This window comes from Falco cherrug, chromosome 3, assembly GCF_023634085.1.
Source record: "Falco cherrug isolate bFalChe1 chromosome 3, bFalChe1.pri, whole genome shotgun sequence".
Lineage (NCBI taxonomy): Eukaryota > Metazoa > Chordata > Aves > Falconiformes > Falconidae > Falco > Falco cherrug.
The window spans coordinates 5822666-5838587 of record NC_073699.1 but is presented as its reverse complement, the minus strand read 5'-3'; the positions used below and the strand labels follow the sequence as shown (position 1 = coordinate 5838587).

The window sequence follows — 15922 nt, the reverse complement described above, 5'->3', positions numbered from 1 at the left end:
TTTTCATAGTGTTTAATTGTTGTATTGTTGGCCCTGATCACCTAGAGAAGTTGTCTTTCTTGAGTGAACTGAAGCTGGGAACCTAATAAAAATAAATTCTTGGGTTTTGGTTTTTTTTATTATTATAAGTAAGTGTTGCAATTTATTTGGCAAAATAAATCAAGTCTGACTTTGTAGCCTAGTAATTAGGACAGTCATGTGGTAATAGAAAGACAAAAAGCAGGTTTTGGTCCCCCTAGCATGGATTAATTGTGACTAAATCAGTAATTGTAAAATAACAAACAGACCCTGAGAAGGGGACCAGAACCTTCAAAGCCTTTGTAACCATGTGAACACATTAGACCATAGAATCATAGTTGTCTTTGCTTTTGTTCTGATTTTATATTCTTATGCAAAGCAGAACACAAAGTATGTGAGAAGTCTAACGCCCGGACTCCTGGGTAACATCTTAAAAGTTAGGCTAGTTGAGAGCTGGAAAATGTAAGCTTAAATTCCCTCAGAGTCAGGAATAAAATCTACATATTTCTGCTCCAAGTAAATTTTTTTGCCACTGTATCATTGTTATTGATGACTAAAAGACATTTATAAACTCTGGGTTTTTTTAATTAATTTAGTTTTAAAAGGGAAAGCTTGTTACTTAGTGAGTTCAATGTTTGTTTTCTTATCAGAAGGAAAGCCATATAATTTGTCAATAGCCTATTCATGTATAAAATACTTACCCCAGATTGCCACTGATGATGTAAATGATTTTTAAAAGCTGTTCCTAAACGCTGTCTTTGCTTCCGAAATGTTTAGAGCATGCTCAGTTTTCCCACAACTAATAATTCATTCTTTGACATACCAGTCTGGGAAATGTCAGCTCGCAATCCAGCAGTTATGATAGGTATTGTGTCCAACAGTCACTCAATTTTTTCTTTAAAGAAAACTTATTTTAAGTGTTTAAGCAGTTGTTCTTATACTACTCTATAATTGTTAATGCAGCATATAAAGACCATGTGTAAAAGAATGCTTTTATAGAGCTTTCAAACCACTATCTCAAATGAAACCTTTTCAAAAACTGAGGTCTTTTTGGGTGAAATTGCCCAGTAAGTCATAATTAGATTTCACTGTGCTCCAAAACATGAATTGTCAGTGACAGAAAGCATTAGAAATAAAACAAATGATATGGCCCAAAATGAGTGTGCAAGCAGAAGAGCTGTAACTCTCCTTCGTAGCACAGAAATGCTGCTGGAAGTGTGCAATTCCATGAAAATAGCCTGCAAGAACAGCAGGACTTCTACATGAGAAAACAGTGCTTAAATAAAACTATTTAACTAATTTATTATTTCACTGATTGTGCAAGTCTGCAGTCATGTATAAACAGCGATAAGCCCTTTTGCTTATGAAGTGCTAAATCCACAAAAATCAGCTTTCAATCAATACAAGTATATTGCAGTCTAGGATGTTCCAGGTATTAATTGCTGGTTTTGGCATCTCTGTTTTCCAGGGAATTTCTGAAATCAATTGCAGAGTATCCTGTGGAGCCTAAGAGAAGTGTGGGATATGCGTTTAGTGTTTTGCGAAAGCTCCCCTAATATTTCACCTATCTTCTGTTGCTTGTTAACTTGTTTTTTTATTTTTTCTCTTTTGCAGCTGTGGGAGGTATCAGATGAAGTTCCATGTGGGTACATCCCTTTAGCATGTAAGCTTCACTGACTGTTGCTTTAAGGACAGGATTTCACAAGAACGATGTAGAAAGGTGAGGCAATCATTGTATTTGTGTCCCACAGTCAATTTGGGTTTTGTCAATCTATAGGACAGAGATAGCCATTTTCCTGGAAGTCTGTATTGAGCTTACTCCACACGTCTACGAACACGATCTGATGGAGGTCAGCTTCAGTGCTACTAGTCAGGGTGACCAAATTAGTCAAGTGACCTTTTCTAGAAACCTGTCGGTGTGCTTTTATGCTCTCTTGTACTTAAATGCAAGAGGTCTAACAGGCATGATAGTATGCATAATTGTCAGAGGGAGCTACCTTCCGAATCAGACTGCAGAGATTGATATAAATATAGTATTAAATATAGTATTAAAAACCCCTTGATGTTGATACAAGAACTGCATGGTTTCCCTGTCACCTCAGCATTTAGCACTAACTAATTACTAACTAATAAAAGGCCAAATTTGCCTCAGATAACTCTCTTGGCTCATAGTTTTGGGTATTTCTTACCCCTGTTTTCAGCCTTTAGTAAGGTTATATAAGATAAACCAGAAATTTTTGGTGGTTGTGCAAAAATGTTACCCAGCTCCTCAAAGAGAGGAAAACAGCAACCCCTTTGCCAGCTCCATTGTTTACAATTTTGCTAGAGCTACTTGGCTTTACTCTAGCATTAAAGTTGACCCATGATTTTGTCCTTTATTTGTTTATAGTTACTGGTAGATCTTTACTTTCCAGTAGTTTGAGGAGCTTGGAATGCAGACAAATCCAAAATCACTCCAGTGGAAACTCTAGTGGTGATAATGGCTTCAGGAACTGTACACTTGAAGTGAAAGCTGAAGTGTTAGTAGCAACCCTTGAATATCTACAAGTATGACCCAAAGGGAAGAGTAAACATACAGTGAGATGCTTCTATATCACTGCAAATATAGCTGGTGAAGGAGGATATTACTTGGTTTGATGAACCATAAAAACTGTGTGTTTGCCTTGTCCTTTGGCAGTTCTTTGAAGGGGCTTGACTGTTCTGGGATAAGAACTGCATTGTTGTTTTAAAGGCTTCCACATCAAAATGGAGCAGGTGAATGAAAGTATGGATCCTCACTGCTATGCTGGAATTCTGTAACACTTTCTGGTGGAAGCGAGCATCATTAACTTGCTCTTTGCCTCCTTAGCAGGTTTAAGATTTTTTTCTCCCCACTTTCTCCTCCTGAAAGGAAGAGGTACCAATGAGGTGATTACAAAAGGATCCTGCAGGAATCATCATCACTGATACCTCCTGGGTCTCAGTGCATCATACAGAACAATACTATGCTTCTTTCACACTATTGCTAGTTGGCAATGCCCCATACTATACATAGATACAACCAAAGATCCCCTGGTTGTACAAGGCAGTGAGCTACACCACCACAGCTGGGTCTCATAGATACAACAAGAAGTGGATGTCCTATGGAGGTGTGAGATCCATGAGGTAACTGATGTGATTGTTTTCACAGCAGCGTTGCCTTTGTCTCATAGGGTGTAATCAAATCCAATTTTCAAGTAAAAGGGGCCCCTCAAGATCAAGCAGTATGTGTAACATTGATGCCATTCCAGCATCCCTTTTAAGCATGCAACTAGGCAAACTGCCTCAAAGGAGAGGCAGGAGAGAGCGAGCTGGAGGCACGCAGTTCTTTTCCAAGGTCTCATTGAAAGGCAGAACAAGTCTCAGCAGTCCTGGGTGCAGCACACACTTTTTGTTGTAGTTTGACTGTTGATGTTGCACCTGCCTAAGGCAGAAGCTTGGTAAAAAGGAGCCACGGTTCACCTTGGTGGGTGACTGCACGGCCTAGAAAGGCTCCTGCTACGGGCGGTTTGTGTCCGGTTCGCCACATTGGCAGACTGTAGGAAGAGCAAAGCACGACGTGCGTGGGCACTGCAGGCAGAGCTGTTCGGATCCAGTTGCTGTGGATGTGCGGGGCAGGAGGGGGCGGCGGCAGGAGGGCGGGCGGCAGGCGGCGGGCGCACGGCTCGGCCCGGGCCCAGGGCGCTGAGCGGGCCGCGGGGCCCTGGGGCTGGGCCGGCCGCCCGGGTTCCCGCCCGCCGCGGGGGCCGCGGGCAGGAGGGCGGAGGCGGTGGCGGCGGGCGGAGCGCCCCTGCCCCGTGACCCCGCGGCTCCGCCCGTCTCCCCACCCACCTCCCCGCTCCTCAGTGCCGCCGAGTAACCTGGTTTCCCGGCGTCGGCCCGGCCCTCTTCCCTCTTTTCTTTTCTTTTTTTTTTTCCCCTTTCCCCCTTTTTTTTTTCCTTCCCCCTTCCCTCCCCTTCCTCCGCCTCCCCCTTCCCCCGACAGCGTAGCCGGGGCTCGGGCTCGCTCCCTCCCCCCCCTTCCCTCCCCTCGAGCTGTTGCCGCGGTAGGGAACTGGAGAGAGGCGCCGCCTCCGCCGCCGCACACGGAGACATGTACCCGGGAGCCACCTCCGCCGGACCCGGTGAGCTTTCGGCCGGTTTCGTTTCCTTCCTCCGGGCCTGCTCCGAGCCGCCGGAACGACTTTCTCTTTCTCTCTCTCGGGGCGGCGGGCCCGGAGCTCGGCGGCCGGTGTGCGTGGCTGTGTGCGGGGCGGGGGAGGGGGACCGCTGGCGCACGAGGCGGTCAGTCAGCGCGGGAGGCGGCAGGAGCCCCCCCGGCGGCCAGCTCTGCCCCCCGCCCCCCCCGCCCGCCAGCGCTCGGGCCTGGCTGGAGCCGCTGAGGCCGCGGCCGGCCGTGCTTGCGGGGGAAGGAGGGGTCAGGCCGCCGCCGCCACCTCGGGGAGGGCGGTGAGCGAGCCTGCGTGTCCGGAGGCCCCTTTTAGGGGAGGGTCGCCTTCCCCTGCCCTCCTCTCCCTCCCTCTGCCGCGGCGGGAGGCTGGCCCCGGCCTGGGGCGGGGAGGCGAACAGCGAGGCGGCGGGGAAGGAGGGGCGGGCGGGCGAAGGGGGGTGAGGCGAGGGGGCTGCTCCCCTCTGCCGGGTGAGGGGTCCCCTCGCGGGGCTCTGGTAGCCGTAGCGGTGGCTGCTGGGGGCGGTGGGAGACGGCAGAGATCCCCCCCGCCGCCCTCAACCCACCCGCCCCCCTCCCCGGCCCGCCGCCGGTCAGTCCCCGGGGTGTCCCCTCGGCTGTGCGCTACGTGCTGCCTTCGCCAGGCCGGCGCTCGGCTGTTCCTGCCAACTCAGCCTCCTGCTGGCAGCGCGGGGCGGACTGGGGTCTCCATTTCCTCCCTTCCCGGCTCCTCGGAGCGGCTGAGCCTCCTGGGCTGGCCCCGGGGACCCGTGGCGCCGGGCGCAGGAGTTGGGGCCGCGTTGTGCTGGCAGCGTGTTTGTCAGCGGCTGTGCTGCGCTGCTTTGGGGGGTTGGGGTAGGTAAACCGTATCCAGATGTCGGGTAGGGCTGGGAGAGGTTATCGGCTTCGTGAGATGTCTTCAGGCTCTCTCACGTAATGAAATCTGGGAGCGAAGGGAGAATGAATGTGGAGAGAAGAAAGGTTACCAGCTTGCTCGGGGACGTTTAATATTATTTAGGGGAAAGATATAAATAAAAAAAAATACTGTGGGAGTTTGTGCAGTTAATATGGGACAGTGCTTTTTCTCTCTAGTGTTAGGCTGTTTCAGTAGTGAAAATTTTTAAGTAGAAACTACAATGTTTGGGTAACTGGTACCTAGGTTTTTTTCTAGAAAAGTTTCAAAATAAGTGGAACTTTATATTAAGGTTCTTAACAGGCTTGCATAAATCTTTTCCCTTAGAGGGATAATCTAGCAAAAAATAGTGTAGTGAAAAATAGGACCTGTAACTGAGATGTCTTTTACTGCCTCTTTACAAATGCTTCTATACCTTGGAAGCCACAGTTAGATGCTGGGCTTCTTTTTTTCTCTGATTTCATTCTCTTGAAGGCACAAGAATCTAGAAGGACAATCAGAATGATTGTTTTCCTCTTAGGAGTATAGTCTCTCTGTTTTTACTTTCCTGCTTTTCTTTCTACAGTGTGTGAAGGCTTTTACTAGGCACACCAGGAGGATAGGTCTCTGCAGCTGTGTGTATCCAGACTGATGTTCAAGATTTTGCTTTTATGTATAACATCATTTGCACGTTTCAGTACCAATTACTGTGTATAACTATTGATGTAATCATTTGGTGGCTTCTAGTGTCAGACTCTCTTGGTTAGGTACAGGTATATTTTCAGTTTACAGGTATTCACGGTGCTCAAATTATGCTGTTGTTGTCAAGGCTGTTATGTTTGCCTCCTATTGATAGATCTTTTTCAAAATTGTATGTAAGGAGGCAAATAATTGAAATATTGCCAGTGATGGGCTGAGAGTAGTTTTATGTGTGGGAGTCTCTTTATCATCATTTATTTGCTCTCTGTCTGATCCTACCGCTCTCCCTTTCACTTGGAATGATCTTCCTTTCACAGCACCAGTGTTGGTGGCTGCTGTTTACCATCAGGGACTGACATTCGGTGTGTAAGGATATTTGCCCCTTATTGGAACAACCCTTAGGCTCTTGACAGAACAAGTGCTATGCTTTTACGGAGTCCTAGGTTTGTACATGTTACTGGTGTGTGTCTGGGGCTCCTGGTGTTCAGCTTCGTCCAGCCAAGCTCATCTTCTGTCTTGTTTACTTCCTAGTTTATCTCTGTGGCTCAGCCCTTTCCCCCTGCGCAGAGCTGGGCAGTGACAGCGTCTGTTCTAGGGTATGAGCTGTGAGTTGCTCTTCACATTGCGAGGCTCTTCGTTTCCTTCCTGTCAAATCATCCACAGAGAGCCTTAGCAGCACACTGACTTCTAGCAGTCCAGATAGCTTCCTGTTCCACACCAAATCATAAGGCAGGGCACTTGGGTAGAGTCTTTTAAGAGAGCGTGGCTATACTGTAAACTAGTCTGGACATAGGGGCAGTTAGCAGGATGCTTAGTTGTCTTGTGTAAGGCTGCGTGGCCCGTGAGCTGCCAGTGAAAGTCCCCTTCTGTATGTTAATCTGATACCTATAAAATGAATGTGTGCTGAAATCCTGTTCAGAGGAGTGAGCAAGAAGTGGATGGTTGTAAACCACACTGAGCCGCAGCTGCTGTGAATGCACAAGAGCTCCAGCCTCTACATGTCTGTCAGCACATCCTTGACACTGTGTAAATGCTCCATTCATATCTCCTGTAACTTAGATCTCACCGCCGTTTGCTTCTCCAAATGTTGCTGATGCAGACAAGCTACTTTGCTTTTCCAGCTCCTGTTGCCAAACTGGACACCGCAGCCAACCCCATTCTGAGGGTGCCTGTGGTGCTGGCCTCCTGCCAATGTAATCGCTCAATTTGCCACAGGGTTTGCTATTTTAATCTTAATTCTTTTTCTGGAAACAGTGTAAAGCAAGTTAGGAGGCCATATCTGACTAATTTCAAAAAATTGCTGCCAAATGTGGAAACTTTGTTCAAACGTGCTGTTACATGGGGAGTAAGATTTTTTTATTTTTTAATTTTTTTTTTGTATAAGACTGGGACATCATGAAATCACTGTTTTCATGGTTAGGGAGCCGATGATCAGTGCGCCTGTTTCCCAAATACTGTTTTGAGTTCTTGAATTGGTGTTGAATTTGCTGAAACATTGTGTCCATACACTTTTTTTTGCTTTCAAGAAACTGTAAAAAGTAAAAAATCCAAACAGATTTTTTTTTTTTTTAAGAAGTTTGATACTGCTACATTTGGTATTTTTTCTTGAAAGACAGAAGAATGTCAAAGTGGCATAGTAAAAATACTGCTGTTTAAAGAATTGATTAAAACTTGTGTAAACTTCTGTAACTTATGTGAATACCAAGGTATTTATAATTCTAAACCTCGCATGCTGTAGATTCTCTTTTTCTCTGAAAGGATATTTAACTTTTGCCTGGTACTCAAGGGCTTAATTTATTGTTGAAGCAACAGTTGTCTGAAAAAGTGTCTTCGTGAAGGGGCTTATGGCTTTGCATGTAAAATAAAAACTTTTTTCCTAGCACAAGAAACAACTTTGAGGCTTCTGTCAAACTAGTGAGACTAAGGTTGTTTTCTCCCTTGTCATTTAGTTGTAAGTTACTCTTCAAAACTGTTAATAAGCAGTTGAAAATTTTAAGTCTGTCTTGTTTTTCAGTGGAGGTACTTGTTAATGCCCGTATATTTTCCTGAAGTTATGTGATGGTTGGATATTGATTCTCTTTAGAACTCTTTAGTCCTAAATGTGGTGAAGGGAGGGGTGTGCTTGTGGTGTTGCCATTTCTACCACCCCATCTCATGGAATTTAAGTCCACTCATCTTAGAAAGGCTTTTCTGTATTCTTTCGGGGGTAGATCTGGACCTGTTCTTACTGTGCTAGTTCTGCTGGTATCACAGAGTTGCCCAGTTTCTTTGGCTTAATTTTAGACAGTAAATTATGCTGGAATTCATCGAAAGCTGCCATACATAGAAGAGGAAATGAGAATTTAGTGTACAGCTTCAGCGCTCTCCTGTACTGTGTGAGAATTTTCCCTTAAATCGCATTTGACAGTTGCAACCTACAAAATGCAGTGTAACTTTTTCAAGTGTAGTGTTGTCATGGCCAGTGTATTTTCCTAAGGAAGAAAAAGATTGTGTATTATGTTGCTTCGGCTAGCTGTGTAGTCTTAACGTGGCTTAAAGGTGAGGTAGTCATTTGCCGAAAAGATAATTGATGTTTTCATATGTGCTAACCAAACTTTCTCCTTTCCTTAGTGAACTGAAGTATAGTATTTGTTATATGAGAAGTGAAAGATTTTTTCCAGCAGTGATTCTCTTACTGACTGCAGTTACATGGGATTTTGTACACTGATTTTTCCTTTGTCTCAAAGTTTTTTCACTTTTGCAGAATCATCATGTACTGATACATACTTAGTGGTGTGTTGTAATGTATATAGAAAGAGTACAGAGGAACAGCCAAACCTTCCTGACTTCCAGGAAAATACTGCTTTCACAATTTGTATACCCTCTCCTGCACTGCTATTGCCACCAGTCCCTCTATTGTGCAGAAGGGTGGGAAAGGGTGTTAAAATGATTTAGCTCTGCAAGAGAAAATATGTCTTGGATTATCATAGTATGGTCTTGTTCTTCTACCCACTTGGAACAGTACAGGAGGGAAGGATTTTTTGATTTCAGAAAGCAGCCTATCTAAATACTTTTGGCCTTCCAGAAGTTGCAGGGATCAAGTTGATGAATGCAGTAAAGTTCTAACTGCTAAACTGGCTTTGCAGACGCACAGTTCAAACTAATTAGGAACTTTACGTGCCTAATGAAAGTCTCGTTTGTGTCAGCTAAGCATGTGCTGACAATATCTTTACAAAACTTGCAAGACTTGTAAAAATTTTGTTGTGTATTGCCTCCTTTATTTCAAGTGTTAGCAGAATACTTGGTTAGATTTTTAGTGATGGAATTATTAATACTCAGACTACCAGAAAATATTACTACATTTGAAAATGAAGAAAAGCCAACCTCCAGTGTCTTATTTTTGCTAAGTTATGAACTAGAAAAAAAAAATAGCTGGTGGAAAATATTATGTAGTTTTAACTGTGGTGGCTATGGGTAGGGATCTCTTCCATGCATTGTCTAATTAATTTGCTTTAGCGTCATGCATCCTTTCTGATGCACACACAGAGCAGCCCACTAGAATATAAAGCATCTCCTATCCTATCGACTGGGGAAGTGCAGTACTTTCCAACTCAGTGCAAGGGGTTTTTTTTTTGTTTTCTTTTTACAGTTATTGTAATACCCAAAGTTCAACTTGAATGTTTCCTTATGCATTTTATGCTATCAAAATTGGGAAAAGTAAAAGACAGACCCAAACAGCATCATCCCCAGATAGACTGGACTTGTGCCGTGTATCTCATGTCTTACACTTTTTTTGTTGCAATTTGTTAGTACGTACTTCTCTTTGCTAGCCATTTCTAAGTAGTAGTGCTTCAAAGAGATCTTTTTAGTACTGTTCAGGAAGTTTTTTTAATCCTCAGGCTGAGGTGTTGCCCACATTTTTGTATACTCGTGACACTCTTAATAGATGGTGTCTTTCATTGTGTTTAGTGAGCACCATAGGTTAGTGTAATTCATTCTAACCTCTCCATTTTAAGATGGTTTTTTGCTTTTACTGTTCTTTTCAGAGTAAACTTAGTGCTTTTTATTTAAAAGTTTTAGTATGAGTGTTATTTAATCTGTTTCTGTAGTCTTGCTTTGTATTTTGTATTGAGGAAAAACACTTCTCCTAAATCTTTCTTACGGGTTTGCTGCAGCTGTGAAGCAATGTGGTACCTGGTGACCAGGCTTTCTAGAAAGAAAAGTTTGGGGTTTTTCTTTTTTAAACTGCATGACTTCACAAAACTGGGCACAGCCAAGGTAGAAGCAAACCACTGATTTAGATGGGAAAGTACTGTTGATAATGATATAATCAAGACAGTCCAAAGCTGCTTTTGCTGTTTTTCTCTCTTGCTGCCATCAATGTTGTCTTTTTGAATATGGTTCTCATTGAGCTGTCCACAGTGCTGCTAAATTTTGTTTATATTTGGGTTGTATAACAGATTAACTTTTTTTTTATCACAGATGTGGCTGGCAAGAGTAATTCATTCTCTTGTTATCATTTGTTAGTCCTCTTCCATTTTTTGCCAGAGCTGCTCAACTGTATTTTGTCTTTGTTGTAGGTCTTAGGCTCTGTTCACCCTTAATTAAACAAGCAACTGAAAAATGAAACTTTGTTGCTGAAAGTAGATTTAAAAGTTGTCTGTGTGTCAGCCTGTAATTTTACATTCATCTTAAACTAGGCTAATTCAGCCGTGCTGCAGAAAGAAATGGTTGTGCAGGAGCGTACTGTTGGGCAGACCAATCCCAACTGAAACCAAGTCCCGTTCATTCCTTGCCTTCATAGCCTCTCCTAGTTAGTTTTAGCTGCTTTGCTTCTCTGCAGGAGCACTCATAACACACGTTCTGGGATCATCGGGCAGAGTGAACAGCTGCATGAGGGCAGGACTTCACTTTCAGTGCTAGTTCAGTTTTACTCCAGTTTAAGTTGTGTGGGAGCTTATTACTGCCTGAGGTGAAGTTGTTATGGCCTGGGTCCCAGCATTAATGTGTGCCATGATAGCTCTGCCATTGTGAAAGTCTTTGTCTTTGACAGAAGTATTAAAATATTTAACTTTTCAGAGATACAGAATAACTACGCACATCTGCAATGTCTTAGGCTCCACATCTCCTTCCCAACAGCTCTTCTGGCAACAACCTGATCACATTCCTTTGCACAAGTTGCTTTATACTCAGAAGATGGAGAATATACTTAATGTTAACTTTTTCACCTGTGTGAAGAGTTAAATCACATAGCACATAGTTCCATAAAATATGTGTAAGTCTGAAGAACGTGTGTTTAAGCAGTATGTGAATTTTATGTTTCATTATGTCGTTTCAAACCTGTGTTGGGTTGTGACTGAAGCAGGGTGGCTGCAGAGCAAAAAATAAGTCTCTAGTCTTTTGAGGAATAAACTAATCTCAGCATGTCATCTTGGGGAGCTTGAAAATAGACTTTTGAAACTGTGTTGGCTTTACAGTACAGATTGTGTATAGGCAGTCAAATTGATGATTTTATATGTAGTCTAGAAAAAAAATTGTAACTCTTTTTCTGGCCAGGCAAGGATCTGACTTGGCAGGCTGTGTTAGATAACGTGGGTGGCTGTTTGAGCTGCTAATGTCAGATTGGAGCTTTAGAACTTTTTGTCTTAGTGATGCTTTTTTTGTGTTCTTAGTTCAGTCATTAAATTTAAGTTAGAGCTTATTAATGTGAGAAAATAATGAAATTTAAATCTTAATTTAGTAGTAGGAAGTGTGTGTGGATGGTCTAATTTAGATTTATTTTAAATAAGCCAATTTTAGAAGAATTCCCAAGAGGGGAGGTTTCACTGGCTTAGCTAGATCAATCTAAAAATTGTTTGAAGTTAAACTTGTCATGTAGATGAATAAAGCTTTTAAACATAATTATTACTGGGGCCTCATTATATACCTTCTGAAACTTGTTTAGCAAGTGTTTACTATTAAAGGACAGGCGTCTATTCATATGGAGGGTAAATTCCTATCTAAATGTTGCTGTGTTCTTGGCTTTGCTTATCCTTTGATAATGAACTTATTTCATTGTCCTTTCATGGAACTTGTGGTTTGCAGTGAATGCTCCCTTTCTATGTTTTTTTTAATCAGTCCCTCTGTTAGTTGTGCTCTCTTGCTCCATCATACTCCTCCATTGTTTCTGAAATTTTCATTTGTTCCCATGTGGAGGACAGGACATTGGGAGAGCAGGGGTTTTCTTGTTTGTGCTTTTTAACTGCCCGTGAAATGTAAGGTTTAGCAAACAATAGTGCTTGTCAACGTCAGCTGTTCTGACTTGAATATTTCTGTTGAGAAAGCTATGTGAGACATGGGTTTAAAAAGAAAACCCAAAAAACCACCAACCCTCCAAACCACAAACAAAACAAAAATAAAATAGAGAAGAAACCCAAGTTCAGGTAGAAATGACAATACAGAATAATGAATGTCTTTGTGAACCAATATACTTCTTGGGAAGATCTTCAGTGTTTAATGAGGAGTGCTTAGGAATAATTTGTATGAATTCAGAATATTTGCATAAGGGTGTGTTTTTTAAAAGGTGAGAGCTTCATTCAGAAGGTGGAAACTTCCCACCAGGGCAAGGAAGTGAAACTTCATTGTTTGGGTCTCATTATGTGATTAGAATACAGTAGTGGTATTTTTTTTTTAATTGTTTCTGACTTGCAAATCCCCTTTAACGTAAAGTTTCAGTGGAGGTATAGGCCTATCTGTAGGAAACTTTTATGTGCATTTTATTTTTTAAACTTAACTTTCACAGAATCCTTAAAAAAATGCACAGACCAAAAATAGAAATTTACGGGACTAGGTGCCACATGGAGTAGTGTTTTGATAGTGACACTGCAGGAGAACATTAATTATTTCCAGAGGGGGAAAAAAAATAATCTGTGAGGATTTCTATCTCCCTATAATAAGATGCCATTGTTTACCATGGAATTGGTTGGGTTGGAAGGGACCTTAAAGATCATCTAGTTCCAACCCCCTGCCATGGGCAGGGACACCTGCCACCAGACCAGGTTGCTCAAAGCCCTGTCCAGCCTGGCCTTGGACACTGCCAGGGATGGGGCATCCACAGCTTCTCTGGGCAACCTGTGCGAGTGTCTTACCACCCTCACAGTAAAGAATTTCTTCCTAATACCTAATCTAAATTGTCCTCTTTCAGTTTAAAGCCATTCCCCCTTTTTGTATCCCTACAGGCCTTTGTAAAAAGTCCCTCTCCAGCTTTCTTGTAGGCCCTCTTTAGGTACTGGCAGGCTGCTATAAGGTCTCCCAGGAGCCTTCTCTGCTCCAGGCTGAACAACCCCAACTCTCTCAGCCTGTCTTCATAGGAGAGGTGCTCCAGCCCTCTGATCATCTTTGTACCCCTCCTCTGGACTCGCTCCAACAGGTCCATGTCTTTCTGATATTGGGGGGCGCCCCAAGCTGAAAACAGTACTTGAGGTGGGGTCTCACAAAATTTGCTGTCTCCTCCCATGGCGTTGCTGTCATGACTGGGATGGCACAGTGCCACAGCTGAGTTTTGGTTTGTATCAACTAATGCGAGAATTTAAGTTGCTTACAAGAAACAGGTGGAGGAAAAAAAACCCAACATGTAATAGGAAAAAAAATTCTCATAGGGGAGTTCTGCTGAAAGCCTACAGTCCCATCATATCTCAGTTATTCCATTATTCTGAAGCTGCATTTTACCCCTCTGTTTCAGCGATGCTGAAAACCACAACCCTATCTCTTGAAACCGCATTAGATACTGTTAGATCTCTTGCATGTTGAAGATGCTCCTACAGCTGCTTTCACTATCTAAAATGACAAAATAAAGCATAACCTCAGCTCTTAACTGTGAGATTTCTATTTTGAAACTAAGCCATGAGAAGTTTCATGGTTTTGTAGATTAATCCAGTGTGGGTTTGGGAAAAGGTTTCTTTTTCAAAGAAGGCATGACTGCTTCTGAGTTACAGTTCAACAGTGAAGTTTTGTAAATTAAAAATATTTTAGGCATGAAGACAACTTAAACATTTTATTTTTAGATTTTATACAAAAATAATGCTAGGCAAAATCTGTGGGGCTATGAATGTGCTTGCAAAGGTACAGCGCAAAATACAGCCATCCCAGCTTATTTCTTTAATAAGCTGAGCACAAATAATTTCTGTGTTTCATTAAATTATATACAATGTGAATACCCCAGGGAATGTGGATGTGCGGCCTCTGTGGCACTAGTTTCCAGCTGGTGAGGCCCAGTATGCTGGAAAGATAGGCCAGTGGCAAGAGTAAAGCCCAAGCCGTTCGAGCTTGTTAAGCTTAGTGGAGCTTGAGTGCACGTGGGCCCTAACGTGTCTAGTAATACAGAAGGCTGGAGGAGAGGCATGGGGTGTAATGGCAAGGGAAAGAAAAGGTGTTGGTAGAAAGGTTGGGGGACCCACATTGTGCTGAGAACTACAACTCTGGTTCAGGTGACTTAATATATCCAGCATCTGTTCACGAGCTATAATTCTTACTGTTTCTAAGGGGCTGGGGGAGGAATATAGAAGTAGCAAGATGTTGAGGTGTAGAGGTAATGGAGTGTCATAGCAAGGTGTACAGTCCTAATGCTGTTATTTGATGGCAGATTGTGCGTGCAAAAGGTGTTGAAGTACTTAATACAGGGGATTTGGGGCTGAGTACCCCTCGCTGAACTCGGTTGTGCACCTGGCACTAGGTGGAATGGGGGCTCTGCTCAGGTCCGAATGCAAGTGCTTATTCATCTGATTTTCACACCAAGTAGTTTGATGGAAACTTAATCTGTGCATTGAAGTAAATATTATTGGAAGAGTCAATATTGTATAAAGAAGTCATGCTTTACCAGCCTTTTAGAGACTTAAAACAACAACAACAAAAAAAGAAAAAAAGACTAAAGACAAGACAGTGGAGGGCAGGTTATGCCCTTTCTGGCAGGCCTCTGCAGTTGCAAGTGTCAGCTAATACAGAAGGAGGGGTAGCCATGTTTCTTTCCTAGCCTAAATGAAACATTTCAGCAAAAAAGGGGGAAGGGAAGAGTAATGTGGGATGATGAATACAGAATGTCTTGTCTCACCTTCTGTAGAGAAGAGGCAGCATGAAAGGAGGAATAGGTGCTAGTGGGTGGGGTTTTCTTCTCGTAGGAGTTGTGTGCATTCACTACATAGGCTTTTTAGAGTGGCAGAGAAGTGTGAGTGTGTTGAACGGAGGCATTGCTCTTTACAAATGCAGAAAATACTATTATATCCTTTATTTCAAATTTCTAGAAAAGGCATCTGGAATTAGTTCAACATCATTTTCTAAGGCATGGGAAAGTGAATGAACAATTATGGTCAAGTGTGATAAATAGCACTAAATGTTCTCCATTTCCCCCCTCATTGAGTAGAGGTTTGTCTGAAGATGGAGTTATTTTGTAGTTTGGATTCACATTTAATTTTAAACAGGGTTGCTGACTTGTGGGTAAACCATAAGCATCCCCTCTATTGTTTGGATGAGGCTCGTTATTTGGATGACTTAATTCAACATTGCAGTTCATAATTAAAAGCATTTCTCTGCATCCATTAAGAAGGATTTCAGTAGTACTTTGTACAGTTTTGCGTACAGGGATCAGTTAAGCCACCTGGTTTATTAACAGTAAGGATCGATGATTTACACTCTGTAGACTCCTTGTGTGCTCTAATGGTGCTCTTCTGTCACTCACCCGACTTGCAGGTGGCTGGTAGAGTGGCGAGAACCAGCTTGTTAGTATTTGAAAATGTGGAGGATAGCTTTGAAGATCTAGGCTGCAAGGAGAATGTGGGAGGAAAAAGAATGTACTAACACTTGGTGTCTGCTGCTAGTTGGCATTGTCCCAAAGAAGGGACAGTGTGGACTAGGAAGAACCATTCTTAGTTTCTCACCTGCTGCTTTCTTGCTAAGGTGCGGATCTCTTCCTTCTTGGTTCTCTGGCAGTTTGTTCTTGTAGTCTTTCACATATTTGTGTTTGAAATGTGGTTATAACAATACAAAGCAAACTGGATTAATGTCTTGTTTCTTTTCATCTCTGACTGCAACATCTGCTCACAGCATTGGTGTCTGGGAGTGATTCTGGTCTCTGTGGATCGTAGCACTTCTGGCACTATAAAGACATCACATCTCTA

At 42.8% G+C, this 15922-nt stretch overlaps 1 protein-coding gene across 2 annotated transcripts in view; it reads left to right on the top strand.

Moving 5' to 3' along the window:
* The first annotated feature begins 3865 nt into the window (after nucleotides 1–3865).
* The window catches only part of AGO2 (argonaute RISC catalytic component 2), a 64933-nt gene continuing 52876 nt past the window's right edge, over nucleotides 3866–15922 (top strand). For both annotated transcript variants that reach the window (XM_055704378.1, XM_055704377.1), the window contains exon 1: nucleotides 3866–4160. In XM_055704378.1, the coding sequence (XP_055560353.1) occupies nucleotides 4130–4160 (31 nt within the window). In that variant the 5' untranslated portion in view covers nucleotides 3866–4129. The remainder of the gene's footprint in view (nucleotides 4161–15922) is intronic.